The sequence below is a fragment of the Dryobates pubescens genome, chromosome Z (genome assembly GCF_014839835.1).
Source record: "Dryobates pubescens isolate bDryPub1 chromosome Z, bDryPub1.pri, whole genome shotgun sequence".
NCBI lineage: Eukaryota > Metazoa > Chordata > Aves > Piciformes > Picidae > Dryobates > Dryobates pubescens.
Window position 1 is genome coordinate 135,301,068 of NC_071657.1, and position 26,016 is coordinate 135,327,083.

General features: G+C 46.1%; 1 protein-coding gene across 1 annotated transcript in view; it reads left to right on the forward strand.

Annotated features, from left to right (window-relative positions):
* Nucleotides 1–840: 840 nt before the first annotated feature.
* Nucleotides 841–26,016, forward strand: part of SLC6A15 (solute carrier family 6 member 15) — a 53,331-nt gene continuing 28,155 nt past the window's right edge. The window contains exons 1-2 of the mRNA XM_054178457.1: nt 841–1,003; nt 15,882–16,350. Of these exons, the coding sequence (XP_054034432.1) occupies nt 16,062–16,350 (289 nt within the window). The 5' untranslated portion in view covers nt 841–1,003; nt 15,882–16,061. The remainder of the gene's footprint in view (nt 1,004–15,881; nt 16,351–26,016) is intronic.

Genomic DNA, 26,016 nt, shown 5'->3' on the forward strand with positions numbered 1-26,016 from the left:
GCTGCACCTTTGAACTTCTTTACCCCAAGCCTTCTTTTCTAACCAGAATCGACCTGCTTTTCTTTTTAAAGAAAAAGGCAAGGAAAAACATCTCGTGGAAGGGCAGAGGACAGATTTAAGGGCATGAAGTTTAGGTGAGGTTGTTAAAAGGAAGCATCATCTTTATGCGAACACAGCAGCAAGTCTGGGTTACAAGGAGGGTCCTTCCCATGCTCTTCACGGTCTCTCTCTATCCCTTGAGTCCCCAGGCAAGCCTTCGCCAAGTCTCCATCCTTCCTCGCTCGCCGCTGCCTCCTGACTTTCAGCACGCAGGTGTTCTGGGTACCGCGGCCGCCACCCTGCTCCTGACCGCCGCTTTTTCCGCTCTCGGGCCCGCATCCCTCGCTCCCACTCATCCTCTTTTTGGCAAATCTCCACGTTTTCCATGGAAGCTCACACCCGTGAGCCTGCTTCCTGCCTATAGGCCACCCCCGAGGCTACCTCTTTGCCTGTGCCCCGCTCCCCTGCCAACGCGAGGCCAAAGGCTGCGGCTCCGCTGGGCGCTCGCAGCCCATGTGTGCGGCACACTGGATCGGGGACTCGGTAACCGTCACACGTCCGGACGGGATGCGACAGGGCACGGGGCACCCGCGGTGCCAGAGCTTGTCCGCAGGGCATTTGTCGCGGCGGTGGCGGGCCTCTCCTTCCTCCTCCTCCGCCTGCCGCTGCCGCCTCTGCCTCTTCGCCGCCCGCCTCCCGCGGAGGAGATGCTGCTGCAGGCGGGGGGCGCTGCTCCTTACGTCAGGAGGTGCGGCTCCCCCGGTCCGGCGCTGCCCTCCCCCTTCCTCTCCCCCCGCCGCTTTTATGTCTGTCTTTAAACGCCGTCGCAGTGAGGCTTGAGCACATGTGCCTGCCACCGCCTGCTCGCCGCTGAGCCCCGCGCCGGAACGGCCGCGCTCGCCACCCCTGGTCCCTCGTTCCCTCGCTTCCCGCCGCTGGCGCCTAGCGAGCCCCGCGGGAGGAGGTAAGGCAAGGGAAGGCGGCGGCTAGGGAAGGCGGCGGCTGCGGAGGGCGGGCGAGCGAGCGAGCAGGGCGCCGCCACGATTCCGCGCGTTCCCAGCCCAGCCGTGCGACCGGCGCCGCGTGGGGAGCATGGCCGGCCCCACCGCCTCGCTCGTTCAGCCGGGCGGGCGGGCGGGCAGGCAGGCAGGAAGGGGCAGGGGGTGCGAGGAGGAACGGGGTGGGGGGTGTCCTTTTCCGTCCTGTGTACGCTTTCCTGCGGGGAGCATGGGGGTCCCTCCCCCCGCGGGGAGGCTGCCTTCGCCCCGGGGCCAGCATCTTGCTCGCAGCGAGGGGACCAGCCCCACGGAAGACAATAGCGAGCGCCCGCTGGAAGCCGCCCATGTGTTTTAACTCGGCAGTAGGTTAAGAGGATGTACGGGGCTGTTTCAAGAATAAAGAGGGGGGTGGGGTAGGGAATTTGCATCTTTTTGCTACCACGAGTTATACAAATGTCATTAAGAATCTCCCGCGTGTTGTTTAAAGCACGTTAAATGTATGTGCAGCGCATGTTTCAGGGGGAGCGGGGCCGAGGGCCGGCTCCATCGCGGGAGTGGAGCACCGTGTTGATGCGCCTCCCTGCGCGGCTATCTATCTCCGGGCTGGCAGGGAGCGGGACGAGCTTCGCCGTTCCGGCAGATGAGGGAGGGAGCGGGAACATCGCCAGTTGCGCCGGGAGCGGCCCGCGGGCGCCCATCCCCGCCTGGTGACGGCGGCAGCGTGCGAGGCTGAGTCGCAGCAGGGCGAGGGCTGCGGTCGCCGTGTTCGATGGCTGGGTGGAGGAGGCGCAGGAGGTAGGTGGGGAAGTCCCGCGGCTGCCCGGGCCCCGCATTGTTGCTGCGGAGCGTGGGCGTCGCCCGGCGGGGGCCGGCGCGGTGCCCTCCCATCGCCGCCACCCGCATCCCTCACCCCACGCCGGCTGGGGCGGCCGCGGTGGGCTGGGTGCTGGGTGCACCCTAGTGTCGGCCATGTTTGGGTGGGAATGGTGATGAGGACCTTTTCTCAACCTTTGTGCGTCTTGGATCTATTTCCTCTTTATTAGGTGCAACCCCCTCTGTACTACGGCACATCCACAGGGTAGACTCTCTGGACTGTACCTACAGTTTCCCCCCCAGTGATTTCTTCCTTTTTCCCCCCTCTCCGCTCTCCAATTTCCATATCAATTCTTATTTCCCATGCCCATATTGGCTGGGGTTTGTGCCGGTTTTGCTAGTATTAGATCGAACTGGAATGTCTGTGCTTTTCGGGGTGGAAGTAAATGAGATGATTGAAATCTGCCTGCGCAGTCACGCTGACCTACCCCACGAGAGGTTCCATTTAAGTCAATCACGCTTTGTTTTATTTGGAAAAGGTGTAATCAAGAGCTCATCCTCAATCAGCCATTTTATTTTCTGTGAGGTATAGCTACATAATCAGCTCACTGCTGGAGGGTTGATTTCTGAGAGAAGCCTAATTGTTTTTCAACAAAGTGTCAACATCAAACATGTCACTGACATACTATAGGATGTGGATCCAAAGCTCTTGTTTCTCCCTGCAAAGGAAGTACAAATGAAAGGATGATTTTGTTGTGTCATGTACATGTGCACTGGATGTCTTATGCAAACAGCTTACTCTGATTAAAGAATTATGACTATATGCTCTTTCTGTTTGCTTTTTTTTTTTTCAGTAGCATGCTTCCTATTATCAACATCTCATTAAAAAGGAGACTTTTAAAAAATACTTAGGGAAGATTGCTTAATTTTGTCTTGACTGATAGCCAAGGTGCTGGTTTACACATAGACCATATCAAGAGAAGGCTAGAATGAAAGCCTGCATTTGGTGCATGTCCAGCACTCCCTTCGGGCTCAGCTCGGATTCAAACCCCAAACCTGCCACTGGTTTTGAAACTGAACCGTTTGCTAGCTGTTCAGAGGTGCCACCAACAGTGAAACTAAGTGAGTGAAACTGCTAATCATCTTTAAACTAGTTTGGCAGCACAGCCTGATTCCTGTTGACCTTTAATATCGTCATCCTTACAGTTTTCTTTTTTCTTGTGGGCAAGCCAGCGAGAAACTAGTAGTGCAGATGAGAACCACGCAGACTGAACAGCTCTGTCAGCCCTCTTTTCTCTGCTGTATGTTGCAAAACTTGTTAAAATGTTGCATTTATCAGACAATTAAACAACAAAAAAAACCCACCCCAAACCAGATTATTCAGAGCCACAATATCTACTAATTGCAGCCATCCCTTTTGTGTTGCTGAGATACGTTGGGGTAATTGTTGCTCAAGTGGCATGGAATTGTATCATTTTGGGAGTATTTATGGTAGGATTGTAATTTTTTTTTTTTGGAAGGCTGATTTATTTGTTTATTTTTAATACTCTCATGTACAACCAGGAGGGTCCACAACATTAAGGACACTCTAGTGTACAACCAGGAGGGTCCACAACGTTAAGGACACTAGTGTACAACCAAGAGGATCCACAGCATTAAGGACACGTCCACCTGGTCCCCAGGTGCTTTCCACTGTGCTGCTGTTTTGTGCATATCAAGGAATAATGTCCTTGCTCAAAAGACAAAATGGCTAGATTGTGGAAGAACAGTCTGGGGTCCTTTGCTCATAAAGTTTATGGCTTTTCTGTGGGACATTAAGATCTCGGAGTTCTCTCAGTTGATTGCAGAATGACTTTTATCCATCGGCAGGTGGTGTCTTCAAATTTCTGCAGTTCTCTTCTTCCTTGAAATTTGATTCACAGTGGCCTTGCCCCTACTCAGGAAATAATCCAGAATAATTTCGGGGGTGGGGAAAAAAAAAATCTAAGAAGTATAACTGAGCAGTATTCTGCTGGAGAGCTGGATGCACAATACCTGACAAGCCCATACAAAGTCGTGTGAAAGAGCAGTGGTAGCTGCCAGAATGGTTGCTCTAGGCACTGGCAGTAACTGTGCTGAGCCTACACTGAAATAGAGGTCTTCATTCTTACCCTTCAACTGTACAATTTACTGTTTACTCTTCAGAGGTTCCTAATTTTCTCCATGGAGAAAGGAAAGAAAAAGGTTCCGATAATGCTGTGAACAACAGTGGCTCGAATCTTGGTGGTTCCAGTAGTCTTTATTTCCCACATTGGGAAAATATGGGTTTTGCTGCTGACAAATGGTATTACTTTTGCATTTCAAGCCTGTGCTGCAGTGCCAATGATTCAGCACACTCTTCTTAAGCCAAGATGGAGAAGGGATGAGAAACTGGAATAGGATGTTTATGGTCTTAAGAGTTTCTGTAGTGGAGTTGGTGTTAATCATCTTCTTTTTAAAGGCAGAGTTTTACTGCAATGCAACTCACGAAAGCATAATAGATACAATGAAATAACCACTTGAGGAGAAGGAAGATTTCTGCTGATAGATCTGTGAACAGTTCAGCCTCTCTGATTATGTATAAAAAGCAGACAAAGAAGTAATCACACAAATTCTGTCTCGTGGACAGTTTGATTTGCTTACTGATCCATTCAGAAGCACAGAAGCCAGGGAATAAAGGTCTCAGAGCCACTAAGTAATGTCTTAACTTTTAGTACCCGATTTTTTGCAACTTAAATAACTTCAGTACTTCAATTAACTATTTAAGCATACTTCAATATCCTTTCACTTCTCAGAAGTGTGATCAGATTCTGTGGTGAAGTTGTCACTCTCTTGCAGCTTGCATGGTTTGGTTCAAGTTGCCAGCAGCTCCAGCTTTTGAGCTTGACCAGTCAAGGGTGGAGTATTGTCAGAGCTGTCCAGATTACTTCACTTGGCTTCAGATGGAAGAGTGATAACGACAGGATTTGTTCCTTCAGTGAAGTACATACAGGAAAAGACTGCAGAATAAGTGATATGTTTTCTCCATCTGAGTAAGAAATTGTAGTTGGCACATCGTGTAGGTCCATGAAGTATTTCAGTGATGATTAGAGGATGATCAGAGGGCTGGAGCTGCTCTGCTGTGAGGACAGGCTGAGAGAGTTGGGGCTGTTCAGTCTGGAGAAGAGAAGGCTCCAAGGAGACCTTACTGTGGCCTTCCAGTATCTGAAGGGGACCTACAAGAAAGCTGGAGAGGGAATTTTTAGGGTGCTGGGTAGTGATAGGACTAGAAATGGGTAAATTCAGGTTGCATGTCAGGAAGAAGTTCTTCCCCATGAGGGTGGTGAGACACTGGAACAGGTTGCCCAGGGAGGTGGTGGAAGCCTCATCCCTGGAGGTTTTTGCAGCCATGCTGGATGTGGCTGTGAGCAACCTGCTCTAGTGTGAGGTGTCCCTGCCCATGGCAGGGGGCTTGGAACTGGCCGATCCTTGAGGTCCCTTCCAACCCTCATAATTCTATGATTCTATGTTGATTTGTGAGCAGAAATTACTGAGAAGTCTGTGAAAGCAGGTGAGAAACTATGACAATAAAGTCTTTAGAGATCACATGCAATGAGAGTCAAAAATACTGACATTCGAAAGCTCTAGGTTGTAACTTTCTTAGGTGTTTCTGCTGTGATTTGGAAGAAGTCCTACAAATACTTAACAATCAAACCTATTGTCAGTGAATCAATTCTGAGAGAGAAATACTACTTTTTTTTTGGGGGGGAGGAGGGGTGTGTGTGTGTAAATCATTATGTTTGTTTTATAATAGTATGAAGTATTACTCTGTAACTAAAATGTAAGGAGACTAGTCTGGAAGGGAAACTATCTGTATTTGAGACTCTGCAGGGCCTTGATGTAAGGTAAAACCAGGAAGAACAATTTTTAGGGTCTGAGAAAAAATGTCCTAGTAATGTGAAAGAGATGTAGGTGTCACTGAAGTCTGTATAACTAGCCATATTTGTAGCAGGTGTGAATTTACACTTGCATCTTTAAATAGTTTTGCTATAGTCTAAGTAATTTCATTGTATAGAGACACTGGAATGGAAAAAAAATTTTAAAAAATTAACTTTTTCTTATGCTTTGAAGTCTCCTGTGGCCCAAAGATCTCTTAGAATAGAATAGAATAGAATAGAATAGAATAGAATAGAATAGAATAGACCAGACCAGGTTGGAAGAGACCTTCAAGATCATCGTGTCCAACCTATCATCCAGCACCACCCAACCAACTAAACCATGCAACCAAGCACCCTATCAGGTCTCCTCCTGAACACCTCCAGTGATGGTGACTCCACCACCTCCCCAGGCAGCCCATTCCAATGGGCAATCACTCTCTCTGTGTAAAACTTCCTCCTAACCTCCAGCCTAAACCTTCCCTGGTGCAGCCTGAGGCTGTGTCCTCTTGTTCTGGTGCTGATTGCAATGTAATGTAGGAGGTCCAGTTTTGGGCTTAAGAGTTTGGGTTTAGGAGTGATAGAGACCTGATGGAAAGAATCCAACAGAGAGCCACAAAGATGATTAGGAGCACCTCCTCTGTGAAGAGAGCCTGAGAGGCCTGGGGCTGTTTAGTCTTGAGAAGCCTGAGAGGGGATCTGATTGATGTCTATCAGTATCTGAGGGGTGGGTGTGAAGTGGAGGGGGCCAAGCTCTTTTGGGTGGTGCACAGGAATAAGAGAAAGAGCAATGGATACAAACTTGAACAGAGAAATTTCTCCTCAACATGAGGAGACACTTCTTTACAGTGAGGGTGACAGAGCACTGGAACAGGCTGCTCAGAGAGGTTGTGGAGTCTCCTTCTCTGGAGCCTTTCAAAACCCACCTGGATGCATTCCTGTGTTGGACTACCCTGGGTGATCCTGCTTTGGCACGGGGCTTGGACTCAATGATCTCTGGAGGTCCCTTCCAACCTCTAATGTACTGTGATAATAGAGACATCAGAGCTGACACTTATTTACCTTATGATTTTTGTCCAGTTTTCCTGGTAGTAGGAGCAAAATCTTGGGAAAACAGACTGAGCTTTGTGTACTATCAGAAGACTGAGATACATGTAACATGCATTAGCATGTCATTAGCACATCTCTGAAGAATGCAGGCAAGGATATGTTTCATTGCACAGAACATAATTGTCTTTCATTACAATTAAATTAAGTACCTATTGAATCTGTATCTATTACTGACTAGCTGTATTAAACTAGTTAGGGCAAAATGCTGGATCATGGAGTTCACACCAAAGAGCAAGCATCCTTACAGGCTGCTCCAGTAGGCAGATAAAAATGGGCTTGACTAGGCAAAAAGAAGGCTATGGTGCATATTCTTACTTCCACCAAAGAACAGAATTCCTGCATTGCAGCAGGAATTCAGTCTGTGCACCGAGTGCTGTAACACAGTGTAACTTGCTGAAATAATTATCTGTACACAGATTCCCCCACTGATAGCCATTCTTCACAGTCACAGTACTCCCACGAAATCTGGTGTGCTCCTGCAGTTGTCTTTCTCTCTTTCTCACTCGAATGTGATGGTCGTAGCTATCCCCCACGTACTCTCTGCACCAGCGGCCTGATTCCTTTTTTGTAGACCCACAGCCATACTTGGCTTCTGAAATGTTGGGTTTCCTTTTTCTGTGTTGGTTGTTCCCATCATGCCTTCTTGTGCTAAGCTCAAAGACTTGTATCTGCACTTCATGGGTTTTATTCACGGTGCGAAAAGCTTCGCTTTTGTGTCTAGTTCTCATCCAGTGATTTCCTTTAACTGGAAGCTTAGGCATAAAAATCAGCCCAGATCGTTTATGAACATCTGCCACGGTGAAAATCATGGCTTCTAGCCTTAGCAGTCCTCTGCTGGCTCAAGCTGGTTTCTTCACTGGAAGTCAAGGTGGAGATTTCATGAACCAGGAACGCGGGATGTGAGCTTGTGGGGCTGGACTGCTACACTGCGGTACCACAGCCTGCCTTCCAAGCAGAGACTCCAGCCATGTGAGCTGGCTGCAGCTTCATATTGCATTTTGCTACTCCCACAGCAGCATGTTGGTGTGTTAACTGCTTCACTGGAGAAGAAAGCAGGAGTTCTGAAGAACAGAATGTATTAGAATTTGAATGTTTCTGTCAAATTGCTATGTTTTCATCAGATGTAAAAGTAAGGTCATGAAAGAAAGAAAGTACAGTGTTCTGGAAAAGAATGGAGGACCTTTTCCTATGGAAAAATCTACTTGATTTAATAAGTTGTTTCCAGCTAACTGACTGCTGGTTAATGTGGTAGAATGCAGCCCTTTTTTCCTTTGGGCTTTTCAGAAGGGAGTGTTGGTTTTGAGAAGGAATACAAATGTGATAAGTAATTGTGTTTTAATTTGTCAGAAAAGCATTGCTGAATGGTCTTTAATACCTAGTCGCTGCAATATTGTTGTGGGATGTTTTAAACCTGAAATTGCTTTATCCATGGCTTTTTCTAGGGACTTGTGCTGTAGCTGCAAAGAACATGGTGCAGCTGTACTCAGGAATTCATAAGCAAATAAGGGGTTTTGGTGCCTGTTTTTCTCAGCAGTCACCATCCTCATAACCTAAGTCACCATCCTCATAACTTCATTGCTTACTGCTCTACTCTGCAGTTGAGAGAACTGGAAGCATGATTTTTGTCTAGTAAGTGGCTGTATATTGGTGTGCAGATCTGTCTGATAGAGATGTGACAAGAGGGGAGCCTGACATGAGATTCATTACCAGTGTAACTGTGAAGGGAAGCAGGCAGTGTTGGACAGACCCAGTCTAACTCCCTTGCTAGGCATTACGTAGAAGAAAGATTGGCAGAAAAGGGCATGCAACAATTTTTCTTTCAGTGTACCATTTGGTGTTCCAAATACTGAAGTTCCTTTGAATCTTACTGCAAATGCTTGCAGCTTGGTCAGTGGAGGCTTTAAAGGTCTTATCTCTTGTGCCAGGATTTCTGAATGCTAGCCTGAAGCTGAGGTAAAAGTTGTATAGCAAGCCTAGATCTCCCAGGGAGCTAATTTGGGTCTGAATTCTCTGTTGCAAGGGATTATTATTGCTTAATCTGCTAATAATGTGGCAGCCTAATCAGGTTACTTTCCTTCAATGTGCTGATGCATTAAGGGTTGATTATATTTCTGTAGAAGAAAATAACAAAAATCCCCACTGTGTTCTGAGAAAGTAACTTTGGGTCTGCAGCTTGCTTGATGTGTCAAAGACAGCTCAGTGTTTTCTCTTTCAATATGAGTAAGAGAGGTTTGAATATACCAAGGACAGTATGAGTAAGACATCGTAAAAATGTCTGATCATCTTCAAAATGATGATGATCAGAGGGCTGGAGCCCCACTCCTGTAAAGACAGGCTGAAAGAGTTGGTGTGACATATTCATGCTAAAGGAAGGAAAGCTCTGGCAGGACCTTACAACAGCTTCCCAGTACTTAAAGGGGGCCCTGGAGGTGTTCAGAAAAGGGTTGGACGTGGCACTTGAAGCCATGGTTTAGTTGTCAGCAGGTAGGATAGGATAGGATAGGATAGGATAGGATAGGATAGGATAGGATAGGATAGGATAGGATAGACCAGGTTGGAAAAGACCTTCGAGTTCATCAAGTCCAACCTATCACCCAACACCATCTCATCAACTAAACCATGGCACCAAGCACCCCATCCAGTCTCTTCTTAAACACCTCCAGTGATGGTGACTCCACCACCTCCCTGGGCAGCACATTCCAATGGCCAATCTCTGTGAAGAGCTTCTTCCTAACACGCAGCCTAAACCTCCCCTGGTGTTAGGTAATAGGTTGGACTTAATAGACCTCTGAGGTCTTTTCCAGCCCCGCTGATTCTGTGATTCGATGGGGAGAGGGAGTCTTTATCAGGACCTGCAGTGACAGGCCAAATGGTCTTAAATGGAAAGAGAGTAAGTTTAGGTTAGATAGTAGGAAGAATTCTTTACTGTGGCAAGACACTAGAACAGGTTTCCCAGAGAAGCTGTGGATATATTCCATCCCTAGGAATGGTCAAAGGCAGTTAGAATGGGGGCCTGAGCAACCTTGTTTGGTGAAAGGTCCCCACCTGTGTTGGAATTAGATGACCTCTAAGGTCCCTTCTAGCACAAAGCAATCTGTAAAAACCAAAAATCTGATTTGTTTGGTTTAATGATTTTTGTGTTTTTCCAGACAGAAATGATTTTCTAAATCCTCTCCTCACTGAACCCCATGTACTGTTCAGCAATTTCTGTTAAATTCCTTCCAAACAATACAGATGCTTCTCAGGTCAGATACAAAGATTAATGTTTAGATATTTTTTTAAGAGAGTTTAGATAAGGGGAGGGGATGTCATCTTTTATTTTGTTCATTTCAGTTGTGGAATAGTCCAGAGAAATACTGTTTTCCTCCATAAATGTGGTAAGAAAAACTTCCCTTTGTTTGTCTTCAGCTGACACGTGACAGGCTGGAGAGGTGGGCACAAGCCAACCTCATGAGGTTCAACAAGACCAAGTGCAGGGTCCTGCAGCTGGGTGGAGGTAATCCCAGGCACAAATCCAGGCTGGGCAGTGACTGGCTGGAAAGCAGCCCTGAGGAGAGAGACTTGGGGGTGCTGGTGGAGGAGAAGCTCAACATGAGCTCTTAGTGTGCACTTGCAGCCTGGAAAGCCAATCAGATCCTGGGCTGCATCAAGAGAAGTGTGGCCAGCAGGTCAAGGGAGGTGATTCTCCCCCTCTACTCAGCTCTGGTGAGACCCCACCTGGAGTAGTGTGCCCAGTTCTGGAGCCCCTATTGCAAGAGGGATCTGGAGGTGCTGGAAGGTGTCCAGAGAAGGGCCACGAGGATGAGCAGAGGGCTGGAGCACCTCTCCTATGAGGACAGACTGAAGGAGTTGGGGCTGTTCAGTCTGGAGAAGAGAAGGCTCCGAGGTGACCTAATTGTGGCCTTCCAGTATCTGAAGGGGGCTACAAGAAGGCTGGGGAGGGACTTCTCAGGATCTCAGGTAGCGATAGGACCAGGGAGAATGGAATGAAGCTGGAGGTGGGGAGATTCAGGCTGGAGGTGAGGAGGAAGTTCTTCCCCATGAGAGTGGTGAAGCCCTGGAATGGGTTGTCCAGGGAGGTGGTTGAGGCCCCATCCCTGGAGGTGTTTATGACCAGGCTGGATGAGGCTCTGGCCAGGCTGATCTAGTGTGGGGTGTCCCTGCCTGTGGAACTAGATGATCCTTGTGGTCCCTTCCAACCCTGACTGATACTGTGGTACTATGACATCATTTGAATTAGGAAAAAAGGATGAGTGAAACTGCCTGGAAATCAGAGTGAAATCAATTGATCAAATTGCATGATCTAGATCATAGGTAGGGAAAAAAACCCAATCAAACAATCAAAACACAACCCCCAAGCAAACAGGTTAAGTTATATTTTAGACCTTTTAATCCAAAGTGATGGTTATATCTAAAAGTACATTACATGGTCTAGTAGGCATGAGGTCTTGGGTGACAGGTTGGACTTGATGATCTTTGAGGTCTTTTCCAACCTTGTTTATTCTATGATTCTATACAAGATTTAGGACTCGGGAGGTTAAAATTACTCCAGTAATGGCTGAGTCTGCAGTAGTGATTTCTGCAGGTCATTAATAAAGATGGTTTGTTAAGTAGATACTTTTTTTTAATGATACTTCAGAGAAACAGTCCTGATTTAGTAAGAATAGAATGCAGAATACAGAATCAACAAGCTTGGAAAAGACCTTCAGGATCATCCAGTCCAACTCACCCAGTACCATCTAATCGACTAAACCATGGCACTAAGTGCTTCATCCAGGCTCTTCTTAAACCGCTCCAGTGATGGTGACTCCACCACCTCCCTGGGCAGCACATTCCAATGGCCAATCTCTCTTTCTGGGAAGAAATTCTTCCTAACATCCAGCCTAAACCTCCCCTGGCTCAGCTTGAGACTGTGTCCTCTTGTTCTGGTGCTGGTTGCCTGGCAGAAGAGACCAAACCGCACTCGGCTACAACCTCCCTTCAGGTAGCTGTAGACAACAATAAGGTCTCCCCTGAGCCTCCTCTTCTCCAAGCTAAACACCCCCAGCTCCTTCAGCCTCTCCTCATAGTGCTGTGCTCCAAACCCCTCCCCAGCTTTGTTGCCTTTCTGTGGACACATTCGAGCCACTCAACATCTTTCCTAAACTGAGGGGCCCAGAACTGGACACAGGACTCAAGGTGTGGCCTAACCAGTGCTGAGTACAGGGGCAGAATGACTTCCCTGCTTCTTCTGGCCGCAGTTGCTGTATCCTGTCACATAATGCTGTATTGCTGCATAAGGCTCTGTGGAAGGTAGCTAGTAATGAACTACCTGGAAGAGCACTTTAACAGAATTTGACATGAGCTTTCCTAAGTACTGTTGGATACTAATGAGTAACTTCAATACTGGACTAGACCCAAATGATGGGGGAACTTAAAACAACATTTCTAGACATTTAGGTCTTTCCCTATTCAGTCTTCACTTGCAAGCATTCATATCTAGACCTAGCTTAGAATCATAGAATCAATAAGGTTGGAAAAGACCTGAAAGCTCATCAAGTCCAACCTGTCACTCGACACCTCATGACTACTAAACCATGGCACCAAGTACCACGTCTAGTCCCTTTTTGAACACCTCCAGGGACGGTGACTCCACCACCTCCCTGGGCAGCACATTCCAATGGCTAACAACTCTCTCTGGGAAGAACTTTCTCCTCACCTCCAGCCTAAACTTCCCCTGGCACAGCTTGAGACTGTTTCCTCTTGTTCTGGTGCTGGTTGCCTGGCAGAAGAGACCAACCCCCCTCCTGGCTACAACCTCCCTTCAGGTAGTTGTAGAGAGCAACTTAGTAGCTTGGTATTTGCCTTCTCTGCAGGTTTCATTTGGATCAAAGAGGGAGGCTTCTGTGAATAGCTTGGAGTGTGTTCTGGAAGTCCTGAGCATGGAGCTTCTGGACCCACACTGTGGTCGTAGTGCCTGGTCAGGTTGGGTTCCTCAAGATTTTGGGTACTGACTCCTTTAGTACAGAGATCAAATTGTTAATTCCGACAGTTGGAGATCACCTGTGGGTTTGTGATGTATCTTGGAAGGACTGTCCTGCATCCTAGAGGCAGTCTATCCAGGTGGAACCCAAAACCTCTCTGCTGACCATGCCCCCAGTGTTTTCCCAGGCGCCGTTAACTACTACAAGTCTGTGCAGTTACAGTGCTGTGGGTAACACCCTGCTTAATGGAAGGTTAATGAAAGGGGACTGAATATGATACTGTGCTGGGAATAAAAGTATCAAGCCCAGCTTATTTTGAAGTGTAGTAATGCAATGTTTAATGCATGACTTGAGGGAATGATGCAATTTCTGTTGGAATTGACTCATCTACGAGAGTTCCAGATAGATCATATTGCTGTGCTGCAAGTTCCTGTGTCTAATTAGTGCAGGTATGACCTTTTGAAGCATTGCAAGAAATAGTGATAGATGCCTTGTGCTTTCTGGACCAAAAATACCTTTTGCTTATTGCAGTTAGAGAAAGATTCCAGACCTACAGATGAATTGTTGTCATTTCACATGTGCAGCTGTGAAGAGAGAAACTGTTTAATTATGCTAGACTCCCTGAACTTATTACTAATTAACTGAGAAGCTGCTCTAATTTACATCAGTGGAACCAAAGGAAAGGTTTGAATTGTGACTAGAAGTAGTGGTTGAAGTACCAGGCGCTGTGGCTTGTTAGTCCTGAACTGCATTAGGACTGCTTAAATGTTTCAACCATGTGTTATAGGCATTTGCATTCTGGTTCTACCTAGATATCTCAGAGCTGAGAGCTACAGAACCATACATGGACTGGAAGAGGGTGTAGACCTTTGAAGGGTTTATAACCCAGAAGGCAACATAAAAAGAGACCTGAACAGACAATGATTAGTCTGGGTATATGGAATATAGTATAAGGATTTCTCTATTGTCTTAATTCTTTCTCCACATTCTGCTGTTCTGAGTAGAGCTGAAGCACCTTTTTAAGGAGCTGGTATTAGTCAAAACAAAGCCTGGTACTAGTTCTACCACATATCCAAAGGAAGGTTTACAGCACCCTGAGCTGTATAGACAGTGGTGAGCACAAAGCATATCACAAGCTAAGGCTCTACTGTGCTTAAAAAATATGGGCTGACTGCCAGAGCTGGAGTTGCTGAGAGGAAGCAGTAACAGGAGGGAGAGGGAAAGTGAGAAGGCAGTGACAGGAGTCTAGAGAATGAATGAAAAGAGCTTATAATGGAGTTCAGTAGGCAACTAGAGTGAAGGTCAACTTCCAAATCCTTGGAAACTGTTGAAGAAGGTAATTGTCAGCCACTAGGCTGGTGATACTGTGGTGACAAGAGGTTGTAGTTCTGTTGTTGTGAAGTCTCATCTTGATAAGCTGTGGGCTGGGTTCCAGTGACTTCTTTTCTTCTGGACTGTCACTGAAGCAGCCAAGAGTTGCTGGATCTCTCAGTGCCTGTGTTAACTTGCAGTTCTCAGCTGTGTGTGGGTTCATTAGAACATGGTACAGCCTTCATCCTGTGGACCAGATGCCGCAGAAACTCCACAAGCAAAAGCTGAAAGGTCTTAGAATAAACCAGGTTGGAAGAGACCTTCAAGATCATTGTGTCCAACCCATCAACCAATCCAACCCACCTAATCAACCAAACCATGGCACCAAGCACCCCATCAAGTCTCCTCCTGAACACCTCCAATGATGGTGACTCCACCACCTCCCCTGGCAGCCCATTCCAATGTGCAATCACTCTCTCTGTATAGAACTTCTTCCTAACATCCAACCTAAACCTCCCCTGGCACAGCCTGAGACTGTGTCCTCTTGTTCTGGTACTGGCTGCCTGGGAGAAGAGACCAGCATCTGCCTGTCTTCATGTATGTCGGAGTAATTTGTGCTTCCCATCAGTTAGCAGTTCTTGATTGGCCTTCTTGTCTTCCCTCTTTAGGGTTTTCATGAGGCTTAACACATAATCTAAATCCCTTTTAAGACTCTTTAATTGTGCAGATGGCTTTGCCCTACTAGTTTTATGCCATGTGATTAGAGAAGAATTTCTCAAAAAAGGCATTCCTTCCCCCAAAAAATCTTCTGGTTACCTTAGTAAGGCAGCTGCAAGCAAGTCTGTCTGTCTGTCTGTCTGTCTGCCTGCCTTTTGAAATGACTCATTGTGTTGACCACGTATTCAGGTGCAGGCACTTTTCATGTCTGTAGAAACATGTTTGAAACAGCAGCTTCAGTTACGGCTTTCCAGATGGGTTCTTAGAAACAGGAAATACATCAAAGCTTCTAAGAGGTGAGCGTCTCACCTTGGAAAATATGGTTGTGGTTATATATGCTGTGATGAAGAGTAGTTTGGGAAAGATGTTGAGTTGCTGGAACATGTCCAGAGAAGGGCAAAAAAGCTGGGGAGGAGTTTGGAGTAACAGCCCCCATGAGGAGAGGCTGAGGGAGCTGGGGTTGCTTAGCCTGGAGAAGAGGAGGCTCAGAAGAGAACTTATTGCTGTCTACAGCTACCTGAAGGGAGGTTGTAGCCAGGTGGGGGGTTGGTCTCTTCTCCCAGGCAACCAGCACCAGAACAAGAGGACACAGTCCCAAGCTGCACCAGGGGAGGTTTACGCTGGATGTTAGGAAGAAGTTCTTCCCAGAAAGAGAGATTGGCCATTGGAATGTGCTGCCCAGGCAGGTGGTGGAGTCACCATCACTGGAGGTGTTCAAAAAAGGATTGGATGTGGCACTTGGTGCCATGGTTTAGTTGATTAGATGGTGTTGGGTGATAGGTTGGACTTGATGATCTCGAAGGTTTTTTCCAACCTGATTAATTCCATGATTCTGTGACCTTTGGAGGTCCCTTCCAACCCAATCCATTCTATGATTCTGGGTTTTTTTCTGCTCTTGTCAAATCATGGAGATAAGAAACTGGGTAAACTAAAGCATATGACTTCTTTTTTTTTTTCCCTATGTAGTGCTGTAATACATTTTATTTTTTTGTTCACAGATCCTTTCAGTAGAACAAACTTCTAGACGCAGAAGTCCTTACTCTTGATTCTGTGGTATCAAAGACTCATCAGACACCATCTTCAGGCTATTTCGTCAGTATTTTTGGCCAGAGGGAGAGTTTTCTTCAGCGCCTGTCCATCTCTGAACTTGGCTTCTTACTGTTTTTCTTGCATTACAAATGCCTAAGAACAGCAAGGTAGTGAAAAGAGAACTTGATGATGATGTCATTGAGTCAGTTAAGGATCTTCTTTCTAATGAAGACTCTTCAGATGATGCCTTTAAGAAGAGTGAACTGATGGTCGATGATCAGGAAGAGAAAGACACAGATGTTGAAGAAGGCTCAGATGTAGAAGATGAAAGACCTGCTTGGAACAGCAAACTCCAATACATCCTGGCACAAGTTGGATTTTCAGTGGGGTTGGGGAATGTGTGGAGATTCCCATACCTGTGTCAGAAAAACGGTGGAGGTAAGTCTTGTGGGAGCTGGCTGTAGCTAAACGGTGAGGCTGACCTTATTTCAAAGTTGTAAGAGACATGCACAGTAAAACCTGCTACAGCATGTCAGGGCTCTCTTGCAATTTCTGCCAGAGCCTATGAGGAAAACCACATACTCTTTTTATTTAGAGACACATCAGGTAGCAAGTAGCAGCAGCAAGTCTTACAAGATTCCATTTCTGCATTTAAGGGGCCAAAGTTCTTGATATGACCCTGACTAGTGGCCAAGCAGAACACATTTATGAAGAGGCAGAGTTATTTAGGACGTGGCTATTATTGTGCTAGAGTGCTCTTTACAGTACCTGGACAATAAATCCAAGACATTAAATCTGGATCCACTTGAAATCCACTTTAAATACCAAAGCAGTTTGCAGCTTTCTTTATTTACACCATAACTTTTTAATTGCTTTTAGGTCCTAGGCTATTTAATCACAATTTACTTTCTGGAAGAAGAGCAAAATCATGTAGGAGCAAAAAGGATATTTTATATTGGGGTTTTTTTTTTTGCTGATAATGAATACTTTAAGTCATTACATTAAGGGAATGCATCTGTTTTGTGCTGTTACACAGTTAAGTACTGTCCTAAACAATGAGTTACTCTTCTCTTAGAACAGTAACATCAAGCTGTTTGGTAGCTTTCCATTTATGGTCTTGAATGTGGTTTGAAGTAGGAAGCTGGAGACCTTCCTTCCTTGGTGGAAGATCTGCTTTTTCCTGTGCTCTGCTGTACCTTACTGTACTCCATTCATGCACATCCTGTCATGTGTAATGACTTAGCTGAAACCAAAACACACCTATCACTTTTAATGGTAGAAAAAGAGAATCTCTTACCACAAACCAGAAAATAAAGAACAATGGTTTTGTTCCTGCTGGACTTCAAATACTGAATGACAAAACTGATGTAATTGAGGAGTGTAGAAATGAGCCTAAAATATAATCAGAGTATAATTCTGTAATTTATTTGGTGGGGTTTTTTTGTTTCAGGCAGGTCAAGCCAGGTGGGGGTTGGTCTCTTCTTCCAGGCAAGCAGCACCAGAACAAGAGGACATAGTCTCAAGCTGTGCCAGGGGAGGTTTAGGCTGGATGTTAGGAAGAAATTCTTCCCAGAAAGAGAGATTGGCCGTTGGAATGTGCTGCCCAGGGAGGTGGTGGAGTCCCTGTCTCTGGAGATGTTCAAAGAAGGATTGGATGGGGCACTTGGAGCCATGGTTTAGTTGTCATGAGGGGTTAGGTATTAGGTAATAGGTTGGACTTGATGATCACTGGAGAGTTTGGGGAGAGACTGGATGAGGCACTTGGTGCCATGGTTTAGTTGATGACATGGTGTTGGGTAATAGGTTGGACTCGATGATCTCGAAGGTCTTTTCCAACCTGGTTAATTCTATTCTATTTCTATTCTATTCTCTCTCTTTTGAAAAGCCTGTGTTTTATGTAGTGTTACTCATTTTTGCAAGCCTGTTGGATTCTCCTTTGAATCAACAGAAAAGATCCCTTGGTGTCCTTAAGCTGTTGGTTTCCTGTTGTTAGGTGCTTTTAAAGTTACTGTGCCAGTGAGTGTGGATTTCATTCAGATAAGGTATAAATGTATTAATTATTTCACATTTTAGAGTAAACCCCTTCAACCCACAGGGATAATGGCATTTCATTAATCAAACTTGAGAAAAAATAAATACAGAGTCATTTCAGGTTGAAATGAAATGTTTTGTCCTGTGTTGTCAATGCAGGAACTTGCATGTCTAACATAGCCTCTGGGCACAATGTTTTCTGCATGTAGGTGAAACAAGGGTTTGTTTGGCTTTTAACAGTCATTTTGTACCATTTTAGCAGAGAGCAGCCTTCAGAGCCACAGGGAAAAGCAAGTGGTCATTAGAGCTAAAGCTTTCTTGGGTTTCAAATTAATTGTAATGCAAGATGGAGAGGGTGGCACAAAACATTGAGATGTGTGGAAGTCTATTGGTGCCTGTGCAGACAGACAGGTAATACTTAGGAGTGGGTAAAAGAATAGGAGAAAGGAGGGAACAGTTCAAATGGAAGGTGGAAAAAAACTGCACAAATTTTACCTGGGGTTACAGTTTTCTGCTACACATTATTTCTTAATGTTTCATTCTAGGTAAAATTAGAGTGGGTTTCTGCCACCCATTTACAGAATCACAGAATGTACTTGGTTGGAAGAGACCTTCAGGATCATCCAGTCCAACTTCTGACCTAGCACTGAAGAGTCAACACTAAACCATGTCCCTAAGCAGCAGGTCCACACACTGCCTTAACACCCCCAGGGATGGTGACTCCACCACCGCCCTGGGCTAGACCATTCCAATGTTTGGGAACCCTTCCAGTGAAGAAATATCTCCTAACACCCAGCCTGAACCTCCTCTGGTGCAGCTGGTAACCATTTCCTCTGGTCCTGTCGCTTGACACCAAGGAGAAGAGGCTGCCCCCTCCTCCCTCCAACTTCCCTTCAGGTAGTTGTGGAGGGCAGTGAGGTCTCCCTTCAGCCTTGTCTTCTCCAAACTGACCAACCCCAGCTGCCTCAGATACTCCTTGCAAGCCATGTGTTCCAGGTCCTTCTCCAGCCTCATTGCCTTTCTCTGGACATGCTCTAGCCCCTCAAAGTCCTTCCTGTAGTGAGTGGCCCAGAACTGAACACAACACCTGAGGTGTGGCTTCACCAGTGCTGAGCACACGGGAATGATCACCTCCCTATTCCTGCAGGCTACAATATTTTTCATCCAAGCCAGGATCTGTTGGGTTTCTTGGCCACCTGGGCCCACTGCTGACTCATATTCTGTCAGCTACCAACCAATAGCCCCATGTCCCTCTCCATGGTGCAGCTTCCCAGCCACACATCCCCAGGCCTGTAGCATTGCATGGGGTGGTTGTCACCCAAGTGCAGGACCTGGCACTTGTTGAACCTCATACAATTACTCCTTGCCCCATCAGTTTGACCTGCCTGGATCCCACTGTCCAGCTTCCCTACCCTCTAGCAATCTAAATATCAGTCAGAACTCTTCTGTAGTTTTTTTCCCCAAGGACACTTTACTATGACTACCTGTTGAAGTCTGTGAGTGTAAGGTAAACCCTTTCTGTGGATTTTCATTTGAACTGTTTCAGTGAAGTGTTTGGCTAGATCCCCACATTCATTTTGTCCAAACATTTTTCCTTCTCTTCCCTGTTTCAGGAACTTATAACTGGCAAATACGTTTGAGTGTATATTGGGAAGTCATAAGTGAATAAATGTACTTTAAACCAAAAGAGAAGCAAACACAGAGTTACTCATTGGTTTCCCTCACAGGTTTCTTCCAGCATTTCATGTTCCAAAGCTCCCAGTAAAAGAGAAGGCAAATCCTAACCGTGCAGTGATCTTCAGTTTTGTCTTTTTTCTTTAAAGCTTCTCTGCCAAGAACAATAAAATTAACAGAATAAACATAGTAAAGACACAGACAGGATAGCTCAAACAGATGTGGATTATTAGAGGATTTTGTGGAGAGAAAAAAAATGCTGATGGTTACTTCCCAGTTTTCTTACAGGGATTTGGTTTGGTTCTGGCCGTGACCTGTAGTACGCCAGCACTCCTGACTTAAGCGTTCTGTACTGCTTCTGTGATGCCATCTTTAAAGGTGACTTATTCACTGTTCTGCTGCACTGATGCTTGGACCTCCATAGGTATCTTTCCAGTCTCTATTTCTGAATCTGGTCTGTACTATCAAACCAATATCCTTTCCAATCTCTCTTTCTGAGTCTGGTCAGTACTATCAAACCAATATCCTTTCCAATCTCTCTTTCTGAGTCTGGTCTGTACTCTCAAACCAATATCCTTTCCAATCTCTCTTTCTGAGTCTGGTCAGTACTATCAAACCAATATCCTTTCCAATCTCTCTTTCTGAGTCTGGTCTGTACTATCAAACCAATATCCTTTCCAATCTCTCTTTCTGAGTCTGGTCAGTACTATCAAACCAATATCCTTTCCAATCTCTCTTTCTGAGTCTGGTCTGTACTATCAAACCAATATCCTTTCCAATCTCTCTTTCTGAGTCTGGTCAGTACTCTCAAACCAATATCCTTTCCAATCTCTCTTTCTGAGTCTGGTCTGTACTCTCAAACCAATATCCTTTCCAATCTCTCTTTCTGAGTCTGGTCTGTACTCTCAAACCAATTTCCTTTCCAATCTCCATGTCTGAGTCTGATCTGTACCACCAAACCAATTTCCCTTCCAGTCTCTGTTTCTGAGTCTGGTCTGTACCACCAAACCAATTTCCTCCACCTTATTTCTTGAGATCCCTTTTCCTATTGCTTTAATTCATATAAACTTTAAAAAAAATTAAAATACTTAGAGCAAGTTCTAGTTCTTTTTTATGTTCAACTAGGTTACAGCTAGATTAGCTAGCTCTTCTTTGGCTTTTGCTCTTGGCTCTTTCCCAGAAATTGTTTCTCATGAAAGGGGAGAGAAGAGGCCAGTACACAGCTGGGATGAACTTCAGTTCACATTGGAGAGGTAGCTGTGATGCAGAAGGTACCAAGAGAAAGGAAAGAAGCTGGGAGGAGACTGAGAACGCTCCAGTGTGCTTGTTTTCTTTCTCTGGGATGAGGGATGGGGGGGAGGCAAAGGAGTTTTAGGCCCTGTGAATGAGGGGCTGGAGGTGATCAGTAAAGTTTTGAGGAACTCAGTATGAATACCTTTGCCTCCTTCATCTCTGTCCTCACCATAGGTCCTTCTTACCCCTCATAGGCAATGCCCATTTGGCACTTCAGGCACCTCTTCCACCCATTGCAACTTAACAGATAAAACCCTTTTTCCTCCTTGATGCCTCCCAAAGGGTGTTTGCACTGGAGCTGGGTGTGCTCTAATTGCACTTTAAAGATGGTCTGTATTTATCATCCTTACACTCTAGCAGTTTATTTATAACTCTTACCCTAGATGAAGACAAATATGTGTGTTTCTTCAGATAGGTGCAGTTCCTGTACAGCAATTTCATAACCTGTGTTAGCATGCATTAGGTTTAGAGCTGCCTCAGCTTCCTGTGATTGATAGCCTTGGAAATAAACCACTCAGGTCTACTCAGTCCTGGCATGAGGCTAATAACTAGTGACAAATAGAAGTGTATTTTCTGCTGTTCATTGCAGTCATCCTTGCATACCTTTCACTTTTTTCCAAACAAAGGAAGTACTGAAAGTTTATTCTGTCTAGTTGTCATTTTCCTTGGTGATGAGCAGAGGTCAAGTGGTTCCTTCACATATGGGAAGTAACAAAAGCAAGCTAAATCAGCTGTTTTGCTGGATGAAGTGATATATGAGTGGGTGGTGTTACGAAGACAAGGCCCTGACTGATACTATGATACTATGAACATACTTACCTAAGAGATGCTTGCAGCTGTTATTGGGAGTCTACAAAGTACTGCACAGCCAGGGATTTTGTGTTGCATTTTCATGAGCATTAACTTCAGCTTCCTGATCCTTTTTTGTTGTTGGTTTGTTGGGGTTTTTTTAAGGCCAGTCTTTTAAATATCTCTGTAACACAGAACTTCAAAAGAATTAGTAAGCCATGCCAAACAGATAAAAGCTGTGAGCAGCATGGGGAAACCTCTGGCAGATTATCTTGCTCTTCTGTTTTGAAAGGATTGGCATGAGTGGAGTCATATCAGAAGTTCTTAGAGTTAAGTACCCTGAATTTTATAGTGAAACACCAGCAGGTTGAACAGTTAAGTTGTTGCAGTCTTATAAAAATCACAGCAGCTATTGCTGAGAACTGCTGAGGAAATAATATGTCAACTGTTGAAGTCTGAGCAGTCATTAGGAGCTACAGACTGTCTAACACAAGCAGAATGGTAGCAAAGTAAGTGTTCCAACACTTGAGTATGGAGTCATTGGCTTCATTCTGTACTGAGTATGGAGTCCTTGGCTGGAGAGCAGCCAGGCAGAAAGGGACCTGGGGGAACTGGTTGATAGTAGCCAGCTGAACATGAGCCAGCAGTGTGCCCAGGTGGCCAAGAAGGCCAATGGCATCCTGGCCTGGATCAGGAACAGTGTGGCCAGCAGGAGCAGGGAGGTCATTCTGCCCTGTACTCAGCACTGGTTAGGCCACACCTTGAGTCCTGTGTCCAGTTCTGGGCTCCTTAGTTTAGGAAAGATGTTGAGTTGCTGGAAGGTGTCCAGAGAAGGGGAACAAAGCTGGGGAGGGGTTTGGAACACAGCCCTGTGAGGAGAGGCTGAGGGAGCTGGGGTTGCTTAGCCTGGAGAAGAGGAGGCTCAGGGGAGACCTTCTTGCTGTCAGGGGCTGGAAGGGACCTCAAAAGATTATCTAGTCCAACCATAATGTTACCAAATGTAGAAATATTGTATTACCAAGGGAGACAATTTACCAGTTAGCCCATTATGGTGCAATGTTAAAGGGAAAAAAGAAGAAAAAAATGGAAAAAAGTAGAAATCAAAGCCTTGCTCTACACAGTTTTCACAGGCTCACAGGATGTCAGGGCTTGGAAGGGACCCAAAGAGATCATAGAGTCCAACCCCCTGCCAGAGCAGGACCATACAATCTAGCTCAGGTCACAGAGGAACACATCCAGACAGGCCTTGAAAGTCTCCAGAGAAGGAGACTCCACAACCTCTCTGGGCAGCCTGTTCCAGTGCTCTGTGAGCCTTACAGTGAAGAAGTTCCCCCTTGTGTTGAGGTGGAACCTCCTGTGCTGCAGCTTACATCCATTGTTCCTTGTCTTATCACAGTCAGAGTATCACAGTATAACCAAGGTTGGAAGAGACCCCAAGGATTATCAAGTCCAACCTGTCCCAACAGACCCCACAACTAGACCATGGCACCAAGTGCCACGTCCAATCTCCCCTTGAACACCTCCAGGGACGGCGACTCCACCACCTCCCTGGGCAGCACATCCCAATGACGAATGACTCGCTCGGTGAAGAACTTTTTCCTCACCTCGAGTCTAAACTTCCCCTGGCACAGCTTGATACTGTGTCCCCTTGTTCTGGTGCTGGTTGCCTGGGAGAAGAGACCAACCCCTTCCTGGCTACAACCACCTTTCAGGTAGTTGTAGAGGGCAATGAGGTCACCCCTGATCCTTCTCTTCTGCAGGCTAAGCAACCCCAGCTCCCTCAGCCTCTACTCGTAGGGCTCTCACCAGCCTCATTGCCCTTCTCTGGACACGTTCAAGTGTCTCAATGTCCTTCTTAAACTGAGGGGCCCAGAACTGGACACAGTACTCAAGGTGTGGCCTAACCAATGCAGAATACAGGGGCACAATGACCTCCCTGCTCCTGCTGGCCACACTATTCCTAATACAGGCCAGGATGCCATTGGCCCTCTTGGCCACCTGGGCACACTGCTGGCTCATGTTTAGGCGGGTGTCAATCAGCACCCCCAGGTCCCTCTCTGTTTGGCAGCTCTCCAGCCACTCTGACCCCAGCCTGTAGCTCTGCATGGGGTTGCCGTGGCCAAAGTGCAGCACCTGGCACTTGGACTTGTTAAATGCCATCCCATTGGACTCTGGCCATCTGTCCAGTCGGTCAAGGTCCCTCTGCAGAGCCTTTCTACCTTCTAACTGACTAACATCCGTTCCCAACTTGGTGTCATCTGCAAACTTGCTGATGACTGACTCAACCCCCTCATCCATATCGTCAATGAAGATGTTGAAGAGGATGGGGCCCAGCACTGATCCCTGGGACACACCACTAGTGCCTGGCTGCCAGCTGGATGTGGCTCCATTCACCACCACTCTCTGGGCTCGGCCCTCCAGCCAGTTCCTAACCCATCGCAGTGTGCTCCCATCCAAGCCATGGGCTGACAGCTTGGCCAGGAGTTTGCTGTGGGGGACGGTGTCAAAGGCCTTGCTGAAGTCCAGGTAGACTACATCCACAGGCCTCCCCAAGTCCACCAGGGAGCAAGTGAGCAGAGCCTGTCCCTTCTCGCCTGACCCCCAGCCCTCAGATATTTATAAACATTTATTAAATCCCCTCTGAGTCTTCTCTTTTCCAGACTAAAAAGCCCCAGGTCCCTCAGTCTTTCCTCACCAGGCAGTGCTCCACTCCCCTAATCATCCTTATTGCCCTCTCCAGCAGATCCCTGTCCCTCTTGAACTGGGGAGCCCAAACCTGAGCGCGGTACTCAAGATGAGGTCTCAGCAGGGCAGAGTAGAGGGGGAGGAGAACCTCTTCTACTGGAAAAACATGAGGTATTTTTTCTAGATTTCTTTTTTTTTTCCCCTTCTGAAGTTGAGGTGAGTTTTTTTTTCATGCAGGAGTGTTTAAGGCCAAAATGCTACCCAAAAAGTGACTTCACAGTAGAATAATTCTGTAACTGTGGAAGGGAGACCTGGAGATCCTGAACTGCAAACTGCAATGAGCAGATAGATGTAGCAGACAATATAACTAACTGTAGGGTGGTGCTCAAGGCCAGCATGTGTAATTCATTGTCCAAGTTCACAAATTATCCAGTTCTGTAACTCCAAGGACTCGTGCACTGGTGATTAAGAGACATGCTGAGCTGTTTCTGTCTTGATTCTATTTTGTGGTGGAGTGAAGATGTCTTAGAGTTCTTTGAGATGTGTCCAGCTTCAAGGGAAGGCTGAAACAAAATGTGGTTTCATGTGGACTCCAGAGCACAAAAGCCCTGTGTGGATCAGCTGTATAATGCACAGTTGTATAACCCATCTATATCCAAACTGGATCACGCTATTTTCCATTGTGTCCTTCTTTTGTGGAGGGGCACAAGGTCAGAATTGGAGCTCAGCAGGTTTGAATGATCAGAAGACCAGTGCTTAAGGGACTGTGCACAAGCCCTGCAGTATTGAAGTGGAACTCTGCTGGCTGCTCACACCAGGGCTGTGTCATGTATGATGTCATGTGGAGATTTAACACCACGTTTATTTATAAGTTCAAATTAAAGCTTAGGGCTTAAAATGTTTGTCTCACTGTAGGTGAGACAATTTATGTTGATGACCACAGAGGTGTGGAAGGGGTAAAGGAGGGATAGAAACAAAAGACCAGGTCTTGAACACCATGCACTAATTTCTAATCAGTTAGATTTTGAAAAAGGAGAAGGCAAAGATTCACACTTCCAGTTCTCAACAAAGGAAAGAGGAAGGAAGGAATTTAGATGGATGGATGGAAGGAAAGGAGGGAGGGAGGAAGGGAGGAAGCAAGTGATTTGGATAGAATTCAGAAGGAATTCAGAAGGATTTCAGAAGGAATTCAGCAGGAAGGAAGGAATTTGGGATGAATTCAGAAGGAAGGAATTCAGGAAGGAAGGAAGGAAGGAAAGGAGGGAGGGAGGAAGGGATGAAGCAAGTGATTTGGAAAGAATAGAATACATAAAATAAACCAGGTTGGAAGAGACCTTCAAGATCATCGCGTCCAACCCATCAACCAATCCAACACCACCCAAACAACTAACCCATGGCACCAAGCACCCCATCAAGTCTCCTCCTGAACACCTCCAATGATGGTGACTCCACCACCTCCCCAGGCAGCCCATTCCAATGGGCAATCACTCTGTATAGAACTTTTTCCTAACATCTAGCATTTAACTCACTTAGTTGAATCTGACTGATAAATACATTGATCCTGCACCATAAAACACCCACATCAGCCCAGTCTTTAAGCATGTGCTTAACTTTGCAGCCTTGTGATTAAGG